Source organism: Tachypleus tridentatus, chromosome 11, assembly GCF_004210375.1.
Source record: "Tachypleus tridentatus isolate NWPU-2018 chromosome 11, ASM421037v1, whole genome shotgun sequence".
NCBI lineage: Eukaryota > Metazoa > Arthropoda > Merostomata > Xiphosura > Limulidae > Tachypleus > Tachypleus tridentatus.
Genome location: NC_134835.1, coordinates 76,675,615 through 76,697,833, shown reverse-complemented (window position 1 = coordinate 76,697,833; position 22,219 = coordinate 76,675,615). Strand labels below are relative to the sequence as shown.

The 22,219-nt window shown below is 31.1% G+C and overlaps 1 protein-coding gene across 2 annotated transcripts in view; it reads left to right on the top strand.

Annotated features, from left to right (window-relative positions):
• The window catches only part of TTLL12 (Tubulin tyrosine ligase-like 12), a 36,718-nt gene extending 14,743 nt beyond the window's left edge, over window positions 1–21,975 (top strand). For both annotated transcript variants that reach the window (XM_076468072.1, XM_076468073.1), the window contains 8 exons: window positions 242–432; window positions 586–810; window positions 8,224–8,335; window positions 9,892–10,043; window positions 11,081–11,159; window positions 18,241–18,309; window positions 18,886–19,024; window positions 21,683–21,975. In XM_076468072.1, the coding sequence (XP_076324187.1) occupies window positions 242–432; window positions 586–810; window positions 8,224–8,335; window positions 9,892–10,043; window positions 11,081–11,159; window positions 18,241–18,309; window positions 18,886–19,024; window positions 21,683–21,831 (1,116 nt within the window). In that variant the 3' untranslated portion in view covers window positions 21,832–21,975. The remainder of the gene's footprint in view (window positions 1–241; window positions 433–585; window positions 811–8,223; window positions 8,336–9,891; window positions 10,044–11,080; window positions 11,160–18,240; window positions 18,310–18,885; window positions 19,025–21,682) is intronic.
• Window positions 21,976–22,219: the final 244 nt, after the last annotated feature.

Sequence of the window (22,219 nt, the reverse complement as noted above, 5' to 3'; positions counted from 1 at the left end):
AATTTGGCTTGAAGGATATTTTATAATTAAGAATAAATGAGATTTGGATTTGAAGATAAGTTTTTTTTTTGTAGCTATAAATGAAAGAGAATTTGGGTTTGAAGGGGTAAAGATCTTAAGTACTGTAAATTAAGTTTTGGGTTTTGAAGGTATAGGTGTTTAATCATTACTCAATTATGTTTACTGATTATTAATTTTCTTCATGCAAAATATCTTTATTATAAATTCTTGTGCTGTACAGAGTGGTCGAATGGAAGAGACTACTCCTGATCTAACCCAGGACTTTGCACCTGTTCCAACAGATAGAAAACTGAAAGTATATGCAGATTATAGTGTCATAAGGGAAAATTTACACCATCGAGCATTTGAAATAGTACAAGATGATAATGACGCAGACATTCTATGGTATAATTTTCATTTCAAAGAATACAGGTAAAGTGTTTTAAATAATCTATTTATATACTCTATTGTGATGTGCTAAAGAGAAGAAAATTAGTGATACAAAATGTTGAAGTGGCAAGATTCATGTGACAATTTTGAATTTACAAAATTTTAGAGTAATAAATGTTTAATGTTTGATTACAGAGATTTGAGTATTAGCAGCCCTCACAAGATGATCAATCAATTTCCATTTGAACACATCCTCACTGTGAAAGATTTACTTGCCATCATCTGTAGAAGGGCAGCACCAGGAAATAACACTGTTGACTCAGACACACTGAGGACGTGGCCTAAATGGTTGCCAACAACTTATAATTTAAAGATCGAAGTGCCCCAGTTTGTTTCTTACTACCAGCAAAGAGCTTCAAGGTAGAGTTCTGTTGACACAGTATTATCATGTTGTTATGATACCTGTGTTATAAATATTCATGATAAATATTCAGTGGAACAGAAAGTAAACTTTATTTCAAAATAAAGTGTTATGAAAAAAATGTACATAAAGTAATATAACTAGTTTTTACTAGAATTTTTTTCTGAAGATGTGTTGTTAGAACTGTTATTGCTCTGCTTGCGTTAACCAAACTGTGACCTATGATCACTCTTCAGATGTTGAATGTATGCATGCCTGCATATCATACTTTAAAATTTGATTAAAAATAATGATTCTAACTCCTAAAGAGACCTTTAAATTTAAAATATATTTTAGAATGAACATTTTGCCATTTTTAACACTTACTTAGTACTAGCAGCATTACTTGGCATTGGTCAGGTTTAAAAAAAAACACCAGTGATATCTGTTTTGTTGTTCCATATTTAGATAGGTAAAAGATATTTTGTGAATTTATGAAAAAAACGATTTTAGGTTTGATTTTTGGAAATAAACTGCAAACCTGTTTTATGTTGGTTCAAGCTAGCTTTTGTTATCTCTGTATCACTTCATGTGAAAGTGTTTAAATTCTGACATTGTAGTTCTTTAATCTTCTCAAGTTTTTAAGTATATTCCTTTAGTTTTACCAAATAGTAATTTTTTTAATAAGTATCCTATTACTTTTCTTGCAATTTTAACTTTATTACTGACTGTTTAAAAGACTTAAACCTGGGAATTTTTAAACACAAGATTTTCACGAAGTGTCTTTTATCTCGAGTACTAAAACTGTATGACAGGTGGGTGAATTCTTAAACTTTAGCATGTGCCCAGCTTTTATTATTTCAGGGAATAATTCAGTTCTTAAGAAATTTGAATAAAATAATTTGGTTTATTAAAATGCTCTACCTATTACCAGTAGTAGGTTTCATATACAGTCATGTGAAAAAATTAGGACACCCTATGAAAGCCTGTGTATTTTTGTAACAATTTTGGATAAATGGATATTTAATCTCAATTGTAACAATACTGAGAGATTAAAGTAATAGTCGCCCTAAACATGCTCGCCCTCCCAGCCGTGGGGTGTATTGACGGTCAATCCCACTATTGTAAAAGAGTAGCCCAAGAGTTGGCGGTGGGTGGTGATGACTAGCTGCCTTCCCTCTAGTCTTACACTGCTAAATTACGGCTAGCACAGATAGCCCTCGAGTAGCTTTGTGCTAAATTCCCAAACAAACAAAATTAAAGTAATATAACTAAACAATTAAAACTGAAGAAAAGACTTTTTGAGATCTTCTGTAAAATGTAATTCTACAAAAATGCATATTCTAACTGAGGAAAAAATTAGGACACCCCACATTTATACCCACTTAATATGGCTCAACTCACACACAGGTGTATCACACCAGGTGCACGTGATTAGAAGAATGTTACTCAGCATTGTGAATGAGGCTTGCCCTATTTAAACCTTAGACACTTAGTTTGGTGTGCTCCTGACTGTTGAAGTGAGAGTGAGCACCATGGTGAGAGCAAAAGAGCTGTCTGAGGCCTTCAGAAAGAAAATTGTAGCAGCTTATGAGTCTGGTAAGGGATTTAAAAAGATCTCAAAAATTTTGAAATCAGCCATTTCACTGTCTGGAAAATATTCAACAAGTGGAGGGCTTTGAAAACAACTGCCAACATTTCCAGGTCTGGTCATCCAAGCAAGTTTACCCCGAGAGCAGACTGCAAGATGCTAAAAGAGGTCTCCAAACATCCTAACATGTCATCATGGGACCTACAGCAGGCTCTGGCTACTGTTGATGTGAAAGTGCATGCCTCTACAATCAGAAAGAGACTGCACAAGTGTAACTTGCATGGGAGGTGTGCAAGGAGGAAACCTTTGTTCTCTAAGAGAAACATCAAGACCAGACTGAAGCTTGCCAGAGAGAATGTAGACAAAGACCAGGACTTTTGGAATAATGTTCTTGGACAGATGAGTCCAAAATTGAATTATTTGGACACCAGAACAGAGGGCGTGTTTGGCGTAAACCAAATACAATACCAGGAAAAGAACCTCATACCAACTGTGAAGCATGGAGGTGGAAATATCATGGTTTGGAGCTGTTTTGCTGCAGCAGGACCTGGACAGCTCACAATCATAGAATCCACCATGAATTCTACTGTGTATCAGAGGGTACTTGAGGATCATGTGAGACCATCTGTACAAAAATTAAAGCTGAAGCAGAACTGGACCCCGCAACACGACAATGATCCAAAACATACCAGTAAATCCACCAAGGACTGGCTGAAAGCTAAGAAATAGAGAGTCATGGAATCAGGGGTGTAGATTTTTTACACTCAATGGGGGGATGATTTTTGCAACCACTTATGTGGACTGTTCAATTTGCAAATTGGTGTAATCTCTGATTACGTGAACCTGAAAGCTGTAAACATGCAGTCACAGAGTAATCTTGTTGCCATGATACTTCAAGGTTTTCATGTAGGTTTGTATAAATGAGGTGTTGTGAACAGTTTACAAAATGTTAATAGAATAAAGACAAATATGTCACAAATTAACTGACTCATGAATTTATTCCTGCACACCGCACAGTATAAAAGATGACCATTATACTTGACAAGGTTACTAATAACTTTCATTGCATGAATTAAGTTTTCAAATATTAATAAAATTAGTAATTACCCTTGATAAGTTTATATCTACTGAAAAACTGTTCATGTTGTTTGATAAAAATAATTAAAATGTCTTTGCAAACTCTTGAAAATTACACATCAATACAATGTAGCACATAATCATTCATACTTTTCATTGAAGTAAGATTCATTTAGTCCTCTAGTCTTCATGTTCTCAAACGTAGACCTCCTTTGTGATGATCTGTTTATGAATTCTTCATAAACTTCAATATTTATCTTGTTGACCTCATATTTGTGAGTGTGACATACTGCCACGTGGTTGAAGTGGCACTGAGACATAGTTGACCTTAATCACACTTTCAACCGTCTTAATGCAGAAAAGCTGCTTTCACTTTTGCAGCTGGATACTGGACATACAAGCAAAATTTTTATGAGAAGAAACACTTCACTAAACATCTGCTGGCTTGTTTCATGCATTTTACAGTAAGCATCCTTTGCACCTTTCAGATATGCTGCTTTTTTGTTCCTTTGAACATGGGCAACTGAAACTCGAGCCATAGTGCAGAGATTTCTGGATAGAAGTTTATAATCGAGTTGTCAATCTTGCCAGATGTGATCATGTTCTCAAGTGCCAGATATTGCCTCAAGTCATTGTTGTCTGCATTGAATCTAGTGGTCAGATGTTCTGTGATGGTGTCCACAAATTCAAAATATTGGCTTCTGTAGTAATCTCTAGCTGTTGCAGAATAGTGTGCTGAGCCATCACCTATGATCCTTCTGGGGGATCTGTGAATGCGTGGTAGTTCAATAGGCACCAGATCTAGGGAAGTTACCTCTTTCTCAACTTCATCAAATATCTTGTTGTAATTTTCCTCTGTTTGCAATACCTGCAATTGCTCAACTGTCATTGTAGATGCTTCAATCATGCCTGATACTGTTGCTGATTTTGCTTGGAATGCATGGTTTAGTTCCTCTAATGCAGCTAATGGATGCTGAGCCATCAACAATCTTAAAACTGTCTTTCCTTTGTCAAATCTGTCCAGCAGACCTCGTGCTTTCACTGCTACATCTGAATTTTCATTTGCTAATTCAGACAAAGAATCAACAATGTCACTGTAGTGATCATTAGCACATGTAATTGCAGATAGGCAGCACAACCAGCGTGTTGGACACAGTGGGCGGATGTATTTAACTGTACCATTGTGGCTGTCTGACGATACAATATTTTCAACTGCATGTTGCATTATTAAATTAGCCTTGTGCTCTCCGCAGTGAAAAAACAAAGCTGACGGTTTCTCCTCTTTTTTTATTTTTGCCTGGCGTCCACTGTACGCACCACTCATGTTAGTGGCTTCATCATAAGTTTATGCTCTTAATCCTGACAGTGGTAAATTGAGTGTAGTCAGTACATCAAGTATAGTTGAGGATATTGTTTCACCAGTTGTATTGGAAACACTGTACAAACCAAGAAATGTCTCATGGATGTCAAGGTTCTCATTCATGTATCATACATATATTGCTTCCTGTTTGGCACCTGTAACATCTTGAGTACCATCAACCATTAATGCAAAGATTTTACTTTGCTGCACTTAGTTTGCTATGTTCCTCACTATTTGATGGCTGAACATCTCCATTATTTCATTCTGAGCCTGGAGTGATGTGAATGTGGTTTTCTTTGACAAGTAGGCCTTCAACTAAGGACCTTTTTCTTCCAGGAGCTTCATTAACTGCAGGAAGTTCCCCTCCGTGTCAGTATGTCCACGTAATGCTAAAACTTGATGCAGTAAGAAACGTAAACTTCTGAATATTTTGGCTAGACTTCTTTTGCATTCTTCCTGCTGCTGCGTTTTTTCCATCATGTAGTTGGATAGTCACTGGAGTTACATCAAGTGAACCTTCTGGAGATATAGCAAACCTGTGCTGAGAGGAAGATTGGTGTTCGTTGAATTTCTGTTTTGCCTTTTTCCAGTTGCAAAAACTGGTGGATATGAAAGTATACTTAATCACAAATATATTATATTCCTGTTAAAGCTCATCAAAAGGCAAACATGTTGTGATATAATGTCTATAAGCACATCTATTAAATAAAAACACCTAAACACAAACTAGCAATACAATTTAAGTAGAGGCTTCAGGCCATTGAAAGTGAATAAAGCACCAGCACTTTTTTATAGGGTGGTGATAATCTGAAATTTCATGGATTAATGAGGGCTACAAACACAGGTCTAATGAGTTCTGTTTTAAAATCGAGGCTCAGACTAAAGGGAGTGGAGGGGGTGATGTTGGGTGTGTCTGGATCCGAGTTGCCCGAACCTGTTGTTAACTGTACACTAAACATACACTATGGTCAGTGATTTTGACAGCTAAGGAGAGTAAGGTGTTCGACAATGAAACTGGCTAGGCATGCATAAGAACAAATGGCATAGGAAAACTGCATATTATACACGTAAGATTGATGCAGCTACACCCTTGTGCAAATTAATTGAAATAAATGATCATTTTACAATATTTTCAGCATGGTGGTCTGTGTAGGCTCACTGGACCTGCTGTTTTCCTATAATAGTCATTTTTTCACACAAACAACGTCATTAGCTGTGTTTTGCAGTACGGTCGATCTATTTTTGGGATATATCACGAAATTTTGAGGAATATTACGTCTTTCAAAATTTCGTTAGAAGGGCAAGGAGACCAGTAAAAAAACAACTTCTTACCAACTCAATGAAGAAAAAATGGTGTCAGTGGGGTCTGAAATACAAGAACTGGGCACAAGAACAATGGAGAAGCGTGTTACTCAGTGACAAGACTCATTTCTTTGTACAGGGTCAAAGAAGTCTGCATGTTTGTAGATCTCCAGGTGAGAAACTTCGAGAATCTCGCATCAATCAGTTCATAAAACATCCCTTGAAGAAGATGTTTTGGGGCTTTTTCAGCTGCTATGGCATCGGAGGCTTACATATAGTAGAAGGTATGATGCGAGGACCACACTGCATCGACGTTTTGCAAAGAAGAGTCATTACAGAATTGATAAAGAGATTTCCAGGTGGATCTGGCAATTTTCAGCAAGATCTGGCTCTGTGCTACACATCTAAACTTGTGAAGAGTTTGATGACTACAATGTGAATAAAGGTGATGGACTGGCCTGGAAACTCTTCGGACTTAAATCCTATTGAAAATCTTTGGGTGATTTGTAAAGAAAGACTTCGGGGAAAACACTGTACTACGAAAGATAAGCTAATTGTGGCCATAATTGAGGTGTGATATCTCGATCCAAAAATTAGTAAAGATTGCAGTCAACTCGTGGACTAAATGCCAAAGCAGATTAATGATCTTCTAAAAATTGAAAGCAGTCATACCATGTATTAATTTAGGAGCAATTTTTGGATTCTCAGAGATAAAATGCAAAAAATTGAAAAAAAACCCATAATTTTCTGTCTTGTTTCAATTAATTTGCACAAGGGTGTACAAGCTACAAATGGCCTGCCAGATCTAGATCACAGGAGGTTATGCTTGAGAGTAATATTTTCGAATTTCATGCTCTGTTCAATCTGTTGTGATGAAAATTTTATTTAATCTTGCACAACATATAAGACATAGGTAGATTCTGTGATAGTGCTTGCAAGCCTTGCATGTATACTTAGGCCTACTGAGTGATATTTACTAACTATCGCTCAGATTGAAAACCTTAGAAGCATGCCTGTATTAAAGATGTACATTTCAGCTACTGAAAAAGCCTACATCTAGGCCTAATTATATAATTCAATTGGTAAGAACACGAGAATCACAAGAACAAAAAACAATTTGTAGGCCTGTGATGCAATAAAACAATCTACGTTCCTGCATGGAATGGCCGAGTCAAAGCCCATATTTTAATCCCATTGAGATACTGTGGGGTGACTTGAAATGGCCTGTCTCTGCAAAAAACCCCCAAACATCTCACAGCTGACAGAATTCTACATTGAGGAGTAGGGCAAACGTTCTTCAGACCGATGTCAGAGACTGGTAGATGGCTACAAGAAGTGTCTCACTGCAGTTATTTCAGCGAAAGGGGTTAACACTAGCTATTAGGGGTAGGGTGTCCTAACTTTTTCCTGAGTTAGAATATGCATTTTTGTAGAATTACATTTACAGAAGATCTTGAAAAGCCTTTTCTTCAGTTTTAATTGTTTAGTTATATTCCTATAATCTCTGAGTATTGTTAAAATTGAGATTAAATATCTATATATCCAAAAATGTTACAAAAATACACAGACTTTCATAGGGTGTCCTAATTTTTCACATGACTGTATACTTGTATAATTAAACCTAAAATTGTACACATTCTTATCAAATGATCTTGAGAAGTGTGTGACTATACCCTTGTGTCTGACAGTATGAATTGTACATTTACATCAGACTATGTTGTAATGTGTCTTTTATACTATTTGAAAATAATCATAAAGCCATTTTTAGCAAGAAGTTTCTTAAAGCATTATTAAAGTAATTAGACTTGACATTATGCTTTGATATATATCTCACCAATTGTCATATTAATTAAAATTCTTTAAAATTCTGTGTAGTTATAAACGGTAAATATATCAAATTGATTTTTCTCCAGGAATGCTTTATTTTGCAGGTAAACTGTATGTAAATATAATAAAAACAAATAATGTTAAAGTAAATTCAGTGGGTTAGCTTAATTAAGATTTTTTTTTAGTTGTTTTTGAGACTTGTATTATTAAATATAACTTATTTTTATCAATCAGATTTGTCATAATGTGATGTTTTTCTACATATATTTTGTACAGGAAACTTGACAATCATTGGATTTGTAAACCTTGGAATTTAGCTCGTGGCTTAGACACTCATATTACATCAGATCTGAACTACATTCTCCGACTCCCTTCAACAGGACCAAAGGTTAGATGAACAGAAATAATAATGTTTGACTTCATCATTCAAAGGCAAAAATGTTTTCAATGCTGACTGCTGTGTTTATTGTAAATAATGGTTATAGATTTATTGACTTGGTGTGTATTGTCTTCTTTTGGTAATATATTAACTCTAAGACTAGAGGCTTAGTCAAATTGACTGACTTCATAACCACATTGTATTCATTTGTGTTTCCATGCTATAACTTTTTAGTTTGTGTATCATCACAAAATTTGACAGTCATTTAGTAAACATTAAAAGTTTTTTATGTCCAAAAAAGCAGATTTTTAAATGAAGTAATTTTAATAAAGATTTATTCATAAATATATATGTATATTTTGTCAGTATTCTGAGTGCAAAGTTATTTCTAAATTAAAATTAAAAATACGTTTTTCATCTCACAAATCTCAAATTTTATTTATATAATTTCTAAAACTACCTAAATAAGTTTCAAACGTTTTTTTGCTACAACACCTTATTTTGTTATTTTCTCTGTAAAAAATTGGTTAATTTTGTGGACTTGCAATCATAAAAAAATATCAAAATAAATCTAAATTACCATTTTTTCTTTCTAGAATGACTTGTATTTGTAACGAGAAACCACATTTGTTTAACCTAAGCAGCTTTAAAATCTCGACAGTATATCTCTGTTTATATTTAAGTTTATTCTTTTGCTCTTCTTTGAACTGTGACTGCTATTTACACCATTATATGTTGAGTCACTTGGAGAATGTGCAGTTCATGACACTTATTTTTGAGTAATTGTACACAGTATTCAATAATATTACCTGCAGGGTACTTCAAATAGCTTGTGTATCTGTGCCTTGTGAATTTTTTTTTATTTTATTATTATTTATTTCACTTAATCTAACATTAACCAATCTGAAGACATCTGTTTTTACATTTTATTATTTTTCTAATGATAAATAAAGAATATACAGGGAAAATGGAAATGAACTACATACCTGGGCCTTCTGTTTTTCTGCTGTTGACTTGAGGTGTATTAGTTTTAAATTATTTTCTATCCTGGCACTGTTTAAATTTTCAGAATTTTTCAAATAATTTTTTGATAGTTAATTCTAATAACATCTGTCATGAAATTCATAAAAGTAGATGTTTTTAATGAGTATATTTTATCATGGAATTAATTCTTTAAGGATTTTACTGAGTGTCATTTCCATCTTAAAAACACAATATATTTATTAATATTTTTTGTAGCTCGTAAATATTATAAATAATTTTAGATTTCATACTTAGTTCAGATGTATTCTGGTTGAGGCTGTAGGAGATTTGACTTATTTTATTACAAAGAAATCCTCAAGCAAATATTTTTTTACATACTAAAGTTTATTTAGTTTAGTGTTTATTAGAAAGGAACTATTTCTGATATAGTAAATGCAATTCTCTCTAAAAAGAAGGTTATATAAAGGGTTTATTAAAAGTTGCCAACGTTTAAGTGTAAAGTTTTTAATACAAGTTGCTTATCCCTACTGTTAAATTCAAGCTACAAAGACTTATTTCCTGATGTATTCTTCCTTTATTAGATAGCTTGCAAATATATATCCAATCCTGTGCTCTTTCCAAGAGATGAAATTGGGATGGTGAAGTTTGATTTTAGGTATCTTATTCTTTTGCAAAGTGTTCATCCTTTAAGAGCATATGTCTACAAACATTTCTGGTTGAGATTTGCAAACAAGTAAGTGAAATTTTGAATTTCAAAGGCTTTCTGAAGTTTGTTTCTAATAGATAGCTTAAGTTAAAATAATGTTCTCAATTAACAAACACTTTCCAATAGCTATTTCATCAATGTATGTTTGTTATGAAGTTTCAGTTAGATCTGAAACAGCTAAATAATTGAAAATGACAAAGTGTCTTATGTTCTGATAATTTCAAAATGTTTTGAATTTAAACATGAATAGCACCCTAGTGGTGTAGCAGTATATCTGTGGACTTGTGCTGCTAGAAATTGGGTTTCAATACTTGTGATGTGTTGAGCACAGATAACCTATTTTTGTAGCTTTGTGCTGAACTAGAGACCAATGAACTGAGCATGAGTAAGTGTTGATTGTTGTGAAAAAGTTGTAGATATAACTACACTTATTCAGAAGTTCAAATCCTAATTTTTTTTTATAAAAGTATTCTTTGTGTGGATTTTAAATCATTTGTACTGAATACCAAGAAACAGTAATTAACTTTTTTTCATTGCATAATTACCTTGAGAAGTTGGACACAACAGTCTAAAAGTGACAATTACAAACAGTATGATTATTAAAATTTCAACCTTTATCAAATATCCACAAACATTAATACATGGATATACTTTCACTTTCCATAAACATTGTGTAATTCTAAACATTCTGTTTTAATTAGTGTAAACTACTGGTGATGTTTTTTAAGCTTTAGGTACAAAGTGAAACATTCTGATGTTTTCTTTTTATTTTCATATTATTGAATGATGTTAAAACATTATACTCTATAATTGTATTGCAATGATGATACTCCAACTCTTTATATCACATAAAGAAGCAGAGCTTCTATTAATAGGTTTATTAGTGTTTCCTAATTAGCTGAAATAGTAATATTTTTAGAGTTGTTCATAATTGCAAATTCACAGTTTTTATTTCCTGAAAGATATTTGATGAAATTCATCTTTTTAGATTGTTAAGATATTTTTCAAAACAAAGTATGTTTAATATGAGGAAATAGTATTATGAATTTCATTTTGTGTCTTAGGCTCTTTTCTCTGGATAATTTTGATGACTACGAAAAACATTTTACAGTTATGAACTATGCCAACACAACCCTGAAGCAAGTAAGCTTGTTTGTTTGTTTTCAAAATATTCTTTTAACTATAACCCATTCACATTTGTACTTATAAATTTTAACTTGTATATTAAAATCTTTAAGTAAAGTCACATTTGTAGAATGATTTACACAGGGTATCTTTTGTATATAGGAATTTCTCTAGCATTTTTTCTTTTGGTTTGTAAGTTATGTCAAACCTTTTTAAGCTTCAGACAAAAGATTATGGTGTTAAAAATAATGAAATTAAAGTAATAAATTTAAAATGCAACTGTAACACAGACTTTTACTTTGAATAATATGTTGTGTTTTATTAACAAAATCAAAGCTAGCAAGGACTCCTTTTACATTTTACTTTTTATTTTTGCTGTTGAAGCTTGTTAATATTTAGCACATTTAGATTATGTATTATTTATGTTATATGTATTACATATTTAGATTATGTATTATTTATGTTATATGTATTACATATTTAGATTATGTATTATTTATGTTATATGTATTACATATTTAGATTATGTATTATTTATGTTATATGTATTACATATTTAGATTATGTATTAAAAATTTTTATAGATTCTGATTCCTATGATGAGATGGCTAACATATGCTCACCTCTATTAAAAGTAACTTGTTGTTGAATAACATTCAAGAGCAGGTGTGTGTGTGTGTGTGTTAAGGTGTTACATATTATCTTGTTTAATATGTTTGACTGTCTTTATGTATACTGGGTTAACCATGATTATCTTAATCTTGTATGCACAACTTGCAATCATGGTACCATTCAACATGGCATTATGTATTTGAGTTGTCAACAGAAGTATATATTATTCCATACATTAGTAAAGGAAATGTATATGAATTTTTAATCTAATTCACATAAAACATATTTCCTTTAACTTGCATATTTTATTTTATAACAATGCTTTTTTACTCTTTTTGTGCTCAGAAGTAAGATCAGAAAGTTATGGAGACTTTGGTATATCATTTTCTATATTACACTGCCAGAAATTCTAACCTTGAAACACAATGGAACAAAGATGAGTTTTGATAAGCTTAAGATGAGAAAAACTTCTTTCTGTCAAAGCAACAGTAACTGGAATAGTCAGGATTATGTATTGTGCTACAATTGAGTAGATCTCATATAAGGTATTTTCTGTGATAAATTTCAAGGCACAGCTTATGTTGTTATTGGGTCATTTGATCCTGCAAGATACTTTGACCTTCTCACTATTAACAGGTCAAAGGATGCATTTCACAATGTATTAGTTATTTTTATAATTTAATTAAGCAACTTTATTTTCATTGTACCATAATAAAATTATTATCAGTGTTATAATTCAAATTTTAGTATTCTGTATTCTTTAAGCTTTAATTCAACACATTTTTTGTGTGTCATAAAGTATGTCTTCTTGTCTTGTTGCTTAGTTCATTTTTTATTACATTTACCACATAATGTACATAGTGTTAAGGAAGTTGAAACTTGGACTTATTGTTTTGATTTGCTGAGATGTAAATATATTTTACAAACCTTCCAGGATAGTCCTGCTCATGACTCTATTCTTTGGAAATATTTGTCTCCTTGTACCTACTTCTTTTAAGTACATCTTTTTAACCAATAGGAAAAGCAAGTTCCAAATGACATAAATCTGATAGTTGTTTGTAATTGACTTAAAGGAAAATGTTTAATTCTACTGGAAATGGAGAAGTCTGTTAATTATGTTGTAGCTCTGAACAGAAATGAATTTTTTTAATCCACATAAAGCCAGGTAAATTAGTGCTTTTATATGTACCAGTGTAATACTGTTGATAAATTTGAGGTGTTCTAAAATGCATTTTTTTTAAAATCTACAAAAATTAATTTGTCTTCCCTCTCCACTTGAGAGAATAAATGATGCTTAGAAAGTATAACACATGAATACAACTTCTAGTTAAGAAGTCAATACACAGGATTGCACACAAAAACTGCAATGGTTTTTAAAAGAAATAAAAAACTTGACCATTTTCAAACAGTTCCCTATTGTTTTTCAGGAGAATAAAGGAAGAAGAATAGTGAACTATTTGAAAGTGTTTGAGTTTTGGATGTCTTTAGAAAAGCACAAGTACAACTCAATTTCATACCAAATCATAAATACTACAAATAATGTCTTCTATACATTTTTTGTTTATTGTGTCATGTTTTAAGAAAAATAATTATACCACTAAATTCTGACCACCATGTGAGGATTACTAGCATCCAAATACCTACCAAATTTATTGGATTAGCTCAGACTTTGTACAGCTATAGCATAAATATTTGTGGCACTTTTATCACTTTAGATAATTTTTCATTGCCAACCTAGTATATACTCTTATGTTGTGTTCTCGGAGCTAGGATTATTATAAACTCTGTGGGAAAGTTCTGATAATTGCACTGCATGAGCTTATGCCATTGGCAGTGTTGTGTTACAGTAAAACATAAACAGTGTAATGGCATGAGTAATGATTCCTTGCTTTATTTATGGCACATTTCTAATTCAGCCACTAGCAGTAAAATAAACATTGAAAATAGATGTCAAATGGTTTGATGTAGAAACTCTCAGAAGTATCTTAGGAAATTTTGTGGTCAGTATTAAAAAGATAGAACAATACTACACATTGTATTTCACGTTTGTCAACCTTTATGGTGATTACAAGGTCAGTCAATTTGCTCTACTCTTTATAGTTATGGTAGAGAAAATAACAGATAAAAAGAATTAGTTTTTCTGAAAAAAAGAAAAGGAATAGGTTTGGTATTTATTTGGGAAGTTTTAAATTATGCACATAAATCTTGAAAATTCTGAGAAGGAGAAAAATTTTAATGCTAACATTAAAATTATTTTATGCTAGGAGCAGTCAGCTCTTTGACACCACAATGAAATAATAATCAGTGATGTCGAGAAAACCCACTTGTAGAGAATATATATATGTAAAAATGGCTTGTTTGGGTTGAGAACAATTTTTACGTAGAGAAGTGAACAACGTTTTGACCTTCTTCAATCATCGTCAGGTTCACAAAGAAAGAGAGAGGTAACTGACCGAAAGCTCACCACGTGTGAAAGGGGTTGTGTAACCCAGTGTCGGAATGTAGAGGGCAGGCTTAGATGTTTGAATATATAATTTTATATTTATTTTATTATTATTATTTATTATATTATTTTTTAATATATGTGTAAAGGTATTCTTTTGTATTGGTTTATTTTGGGCTTAAGTTGTATAAGTAAGGCTTCTTCAATTTTGCATTTGTTTATGTTTGTTTATTTTAACATGTTTTGTACTTTTTGGCCTAAGCATGGGCAAACCAGTATCACCAGTTCAAGCCAATATTTATATGACACAAGTTGAAACACAATCACTTAACACAGCATTACATCCACCACTATACTGGTACAGATATGTAGATGACACGATTGTGGGATACATATCTACAGAACACACACTTAATTTTTTCAATCACATTAATGCTATACATCTCAACATCAACTTCACATGTGAACAAGAAGGAAGCAATCAAATATCATTTCTTAACCTCAAAATTACAAGAACCGATACACAATTTAAAACAGAAATCCACTGAAAAATCACCCATACTGGACTATACATTCCTTGGGACTCAGCACATGAAACAAAACAAACACTCAACATATTAAGAAACCAAATAAACACAGCCATAAAACTATGCTCACCATATAAAATTAATGATGAATTAGACAAAATAAAACAATACTTCATCAACATCAATACGTTTCCTCCACAAACCGTAGAAAACATTATACGCACACAACTAGACAGAAAGCAAAATCAACCAACAGAAGTAAATATATCTTACGAATAAAAAAAATCATGAAACCATATACTGCTGTATACCATATATTCCCGACATCAGCAGAAAAATAACCAACATTTGGCAAAAACTAGTAACAAAACATGACATTCCAGTTAATACCAAATTTATTCAAAAACCAGGCACAAAACTGAGATCTATACTATGTAAAAACTACACTGACAAACACCACACCAACATTATTTATAAAATACAATGTGATAACTGCCACGACTTTTATATTGGAGATACAAGTAGAAAAATGGAAACCAGATTTAAAGAACATAAAACGTCACTTTCACACGTTTTCAAACACTGCAAGTCAAATAAACACAACATAACCATAGAAAACACTCAAATACTAAATAAAGAAACAAACATAAACAAACGCAAAATTAAAGAAACCTTATTTATACAACAACTTAAGCCCAAAATAAACCAATACAAAGGAACACCTTTATACCTGTATTAAAATATAATGTAATAAATAATAATAATAAAATAAATAACATAAAATTATATATTCAAACATCTAAGCCCGCCCTCTACATTCCGACACTGTTACACAACCCCTAACAAACATGTGGTCAGCTTCGATCAGTTACCTCTTTCTTTCTTTGTGAACCTGACGATGACCGAAAAAGGTGAAAACGTTGTTCACTCCTCTATGTAAAAAATTTTCTGAACCCAAACCAGCTATTTTTACATATATATTTCTTTGACACCATGTAATCAAAGACAATGTTTTACTAAAAATACTTTATTAAAAGGTCTGATTTTTTGTTTACAGAGGACTTGTAATGCTTGTTAAAATCTTCAAAAATTTTCATAAAAAAAAGTACAAAACGTGAAAATGTTGTCAAATATAATGAAGTGGAAACTGTTCACTTTGGAGTCATGTGATAGCTATAATCTACTGAGATAGTAACTCTAATTTATTGATGTTGCATGAACCCTTAAAGCAGAGTGTAATCATAGGATCTTTACAATGATGCAAAAGCTTTAATTCTCCAAAAATAATAAGCTTTGATATATCACTTCTATAATAACAAGTTTTGATATATCACTTTGAAATATTCTTAAATATTTGCATGTTTTTAAGAGCTTCTAATTACGTTACACCACTTACATCAATTGTATCAATGTTAAAGTAATGATCTTGGATGTTTCCCTAGACCTATTAGCACATTCATCTTCACTTAAATATTTTTGTATTCACTTTCCTCCTGTTTTGAATTATAACCTTTCTGCCAGATCTTTGTAAAACTACCAACATGTTATAAAAAAATGTGTTTAACAATGCAGTTCATATGCATGTCATTAATCTGCCATAATTTACTGATTGTATTTACATTTATTAAAAGATTATACCATATAATAAGATACTAAAATATCATGTGACATGAACTTATTAATGAAAGAATTACATTCACTACAGAGTTTGGGATTACACTTATATTTTGCTGATAGTTCCAGTAAAACATCATGGGTCTCTTAAGTTATATTTATAATCTTTCACACTGTCTGTCCAACACTTTTATCATTTTCTGAAAGTGTTTTTAGAGTAACTTTTAACTTTTCTAATACATGCCAATGGCTTGAAAACAGTAAAAAATAAAGTAGTCTTTGAAGAAAACAAAATCTATCTTGGCCTTTGAACAAGCTACAACAGCATCTTTAATAATGACCACAGGGACAGAAGAAAACCTGTGGATTGAGTTAAAGTATTCGTGGTTTTACACCATTCATATTTGTATTGTCAGCATTGCCTTGTTCCTGATGATTTTGGATGTCCAAGCCAAGGTTTTCTGTTTTTGCTAAAAGTAATTTAGAAAGAACCATTTTTGCTATTCCTAGCACTGGCAGAAAACCAATAATTGTTCCTCAAGTTCCCTTGTATTGTATTCATCTTTTCATACCTTTGTTAGTTGTTGAACATGACTTGCATCTTTTGAAGTCAAAAATAAATGCGTCATATTTTACCTTTCTCACTTTCTCTAATATATAACTTTGTTTTTTTTTTTTTTTTTTAGCCATTATGTTTCAAGTGATCTTACTGAGGTAGTGAGTGTGCACTTCATTCCTCACAATACAATCTAAATGCCCCTGCATGAATTTTACCAATGATTTAAACAATCCAAGAAAATTATCACAGTTTCTACATGCTCAATTATATCATGTTATTCAGTACAATTAATGTTTTTTTTCTCTAATTCTATTTGAGAATGTTCATGTTTGTCAGTTGTATTTACACTTTAGTTGGTTTTCAAAGTATAGCCATTCATCACAGATTTATGCTTTATATTATTTTCATGTGATTTTAATTTTGAAGTCAGGTTTACTTCAGTTTGAACAACCCTGAGGAGTAAGGCCAATCCTTGCTTTTAATTTTGAAAATAAACAAGAAGCAAAGCAAAATAGACAGTCTTTATTTTGAGAATACACTGACCATTATTGATTGCACTTTTCACCATTACTTGAAATAAATTAATATTAAAATACATTTTTATTCATCTCTAGGAAAATCATTATTTTCTCTGAAGATGTGAATTGGGCCTTTTAGAATAACTTTATATACCTGACTTGTATTTTAGCAAAACTCACTCACCAGGATCATCTAAAATTGGTAAAGGAAACAGGCTCATCTTCAACATTATCAGTTACTGAATAAATTGAATTAACACATACAATTTCAACAAGTCAACAAATGCAATAATGGAGTAACATGGCCTCTGACAGTACAAAGGAATACTAAAAAATTGTTGATATGCATTTCAGACATTTTAGAGGTTAAGGAAATGCAATATGTGAACTATACAATTGACAAAGTGTTTCTGTCATTCATATAAACATCGCATTGCAACTGTTGGAGATGAATTGACATCATCAGTTCACAGATGTGTATTAAACACAAATACTTTTGTAATACATTTGATTTGCTGTGTACAGACACATTTTAATGAAAGCTCACAGAAGTTTGTATAGATAAACATAGTAAATGTGTAAGAATTTTTATTTCACTGTTTTTGTAATCTCAAGAAAAGATACCATAGTCTGCAGTGTGATTTCATACAAAATATTTCTTCTTTCAAACTAATTGTCTTGAGGATTAGGAAACCTGAAAGATTATTTTACTCAATAGTTTTCATTTTTTGGTTTATTGTACACTTAAGTTTTATTTTCTGCAAGTTGTGTACTGTATGCAGTTTTAGAAAAACAATATTCACATGCCATCATCATTTTTCTAAAGATGTATTGCCACGACTTTATTGAGCAGTTTGAGGCATATTATCCTGCATTCACATGGAAGGATATTGAGGTGAGCCTTTTCTGTTGAATCATTTGAAAGGAAACCAAATGTTTTATGATAATATAACCATGATATATAACTGTATAATAATGATAAAACATGGAAGTTTCAACTTAAGACTACTGTTTTATCATATTTTAATTTATCAATTGAGAATTTAATCTTGTCAGATTGCTTTTCCATACCATCTATAGCTTTTAGTAATTTATGAGTGCTGTTAAAAATAAATAAAATCTTTGTACATAGCATTCAGTGCAAATGAAAAATTTACATTCAGTATGTGAGACATTTGTATAAGGGTTGTTAATATCAGCATCACTCACTCTTTCTTGTGGTTTTATATCAACTTTTGCTATTTTTACTAATGTAAAATTTGTACATTTTGTGTTTAATTTGCTAAATGAAAGTGCATTACCTTAACCATACTGATCTTAAATTGCAAGTTAAAGTTTTGGAAAACACCTGATTGCATAAATAACAATAGTTATTGCATGAATTTTTTCCTTTAGGGTGAATTTATCAAGACTTCATTGCATTTATAAAATACAAAATATTTTCTTTTTTTTTTTTTAAATCTACTTTTAGAAAGATGTGTTTGGAATTTTAAAGTCAGTGTTGGAAGCAGCTACAAGCAAGCCACCACCAGTAGGTCTTTGTTCAAGTCCTCAGTCTCGGGCTATGTATGCCGTGGATATGATGCTGGAATGGGATCATAGTAACCCAGGTAATAAACATATATTTGTTATTTTTGTTGATTATTGTGTAATAAGTGTCATAGAGCAGAGGATTTCTTGAGGAAACTAGCAACTACATTACATAAATTGCATGCCACCAAAATCATATCTGTCTTACACACAGTAAAAGTTGCCCATTTCTGTAGACAACATTCAAGTTGTACTGAGCATGATACACTTTTTTATAGATATTTCAGAGGCCTTGTAGCACACTCATTTCTGATACATGTTATTATTTGTCTAGTCTTAAAAAGTTAATACTTTCACTACAGGCATATTTTTTTCTGTGAATGTCATGAGGTTTTGTGAGTTACATTCACAAATTAATTAAACTACTTTTTTATCATTGTACATTAATAAACTTGGCATAAAAATGTAATTAATAATCCAAATTTTAATATTATATAAGATCCAAGTTCTTAATTTTATATGGCAATATTCAAAAAACTTAGGATGAGAATTATGACATTCACTCTCTAACTATCCTCTCATCTCTAATTTAGTTACCACTCCTCTGAGAGTATAAATTTTAATGTAAATTACCCATTATAATGTGCCATGGTTCAGGCCAAGCATAATGTTTATAACTTTCAGTCACATTTTCTTACAGAGCCAAAAAAGAGAAAATCGGACACCTCTTGCCACATCAACCTGTAACAACTTCTCTTTTGTAGATTGGCAAGAATTTTCTCTGATGTTTTGTACTGTATAATTTGTAACCAGTAGAAAATTGTCTATTGTAACTAATAGAAAGCCAAGGTTTAATTTATAAATTAGTATATTATATCATGTTGTTTTCTGTACAGAGAATTGTTTTTTTGTATTTCTAGTTCAAATATTGTTCCAATGTAAAATACACAAAGTATCTAAATTTTTAAGGATTTTTTTTTTTTCATAGTCAGAAAGCTAGAATAATGGTAGTTATGGGATATTTTCTTTTTTGTTATTATTCTGTGTCATTTAGTGCATTATTTAATTAAATAAAAATTGTTTGGTGCAGTAGTACCATTAGTATAAAAAAAATAGTTAAGTTTCGTCAACAGTTGACAGCAAAAAAACAAGAAGACCCAAGTGAGTACATTTTTATTGTTTTTTTTATATGTATTCTTTCTGTTATTAAAGTCACTAAAATGTAAAAATCATAGGCTTTTTAGGTTAAATAAAGTTAGATTAGTAAAATGAATAATAATAATAAAAGTAATAATAATTTTGTATCAGGTATGCTCATTAACAAGTGTCAAATAACCCTTGTGTTGTAATTTGAGAGGATAATGTTAGCTTGACATTTGTAAAGTACTTTACTAATTTTATGGTGAGAGTGTTAGTTTAGACATGGTATAAAATTAAGTGTAAACAGATATACATAGTTACAGATTTAATCTAATTAGGATAAACAAATGTAGTTTCATGTTAAAATCTGAAGTCATTCGAGAAAGAAACAAGTGTAATTCAGATTTTTTTTATGGTTACTGGACTGATCAAAATAACAAACCTCTTATAAAGTTGGGTAGAGATAATATCGGAAAAATAAAGTTTTTATGAAAAAAAGTTTTGATATTTATTGATGAGGTTTTAGAAAATACACAAATGAAATTTGACTTATTTTTTTGGATGAAGAACAGTATTTTTAGTCTTAACCTGAAAAAGAGGAGTCAATATTCTGATTCCTTGTATTCATGAAGAAAGTTTTAATGTAAACATTTCATTGAAAATTCTAACTTTTCATCTCCAAATTACTTAATGATTATTGAAAGCTTGTAAAATTTTGTGAATTTACTCATATAATATTATACTATGGAAGCTATAAAGGTCAATTTTTAGGTTGAATTGACCAAGCCCTTAACGAAAGAGTTAAGAAAAACTGGTGAATAATTGATTGAATTAGATTCTGATATTTGATGTGTGCAGGTTTTACATTTGGTGTTTTTTTATTGACAACATGTATTAATGTACTGGGTTTTATATTTATTGGTTTTTGAGGTTTTGGTTTGTAAATTAAGTTTACATATTTTTTTTAAATGTAAATTATCTCAGTAAATTTTAGTTTGGTAGAGACTTCTGTAAAAGTGCTTTAATTTTTCTTTATTTTGACACTTCTAAAAATGAATGTTTCTTGTGGTTGAGTCAAGCTGTCTAAATTTGTTTCTTAATATGGTTTGTAATAATGTTAACAATAATAGATGTGTTTTATTTAAACTGTCACTTCATACTTAACACTCCTACGAAAAGTGGGGCCTAATAGGCCCCAGAGCAACTTGAAAGGTTATTAATATTAGGCTAATAATTTTGTATTTAAATGAAATTTAAATGATATTTAATGAAATGAAATCAAATGAAATGGCAATTTCATTTAAATACAAATTTATTAGCCTGATATTAATAATCTTTCAAGTTGCTCTGGGGCCTATTAGGCCCCACTTTTCGTAGGAGTGTTAACAATTTTTAATATTTTTTTAGTTACAAATTCAAAACATTATAATTATAAAATTTAATATCTCATCTGTCAAACTTTTTACACTGTCATTTGAATGTGTATGGCACTGATTGATATCATTACTGTGATACTGGCAGATTTCTGTATATATATGTTGTTTAGAATTTTTTCTATTTATTACAATGATATATATGAAAGATATTCTCTTTTCCAGATAAGCCACATATACAACCTATGCTGTTGGAAGTTAACTGGGCTCCAGATTGCCAGAGAGCCTGCCAGTATTATCCAGAGTTCTTTGATGATATATTTTCTGTTCTCTTTTTGAAGAGTATAGAAAATCGTCCTGTGCAGCTGTTATAGTTGGTTAGGTTAAAAAAACAACTGCTGTTTTAAAGATATCTCAGATTTCATGTATTTTTAATGCAGTATTTACTGCAGTTGAATTTTTGTAATAAGTTAACAAGTGGAGATGGTTAATGAATAAAATGTTTGGGAAAATTTGAATTAGACTTATGATTTACCCTCAAATTACTGATGGCAGTCAGTGTTGGAACTGTTGGCTTTTTCAGTATCTTTTTAACCTGTTCATGTATCAACTTGTTTGTGAGTTCATGACTTTCAGTTTTATAAGGTTCCAAATAATGTAAGTTATGTAAAATAGTTTAAACAAATATATCATCAATATTTTAATCAATCGATATGTACTTTAAATAGCTATTTAGTGATTTAACCCAATATTTTGTGGTAA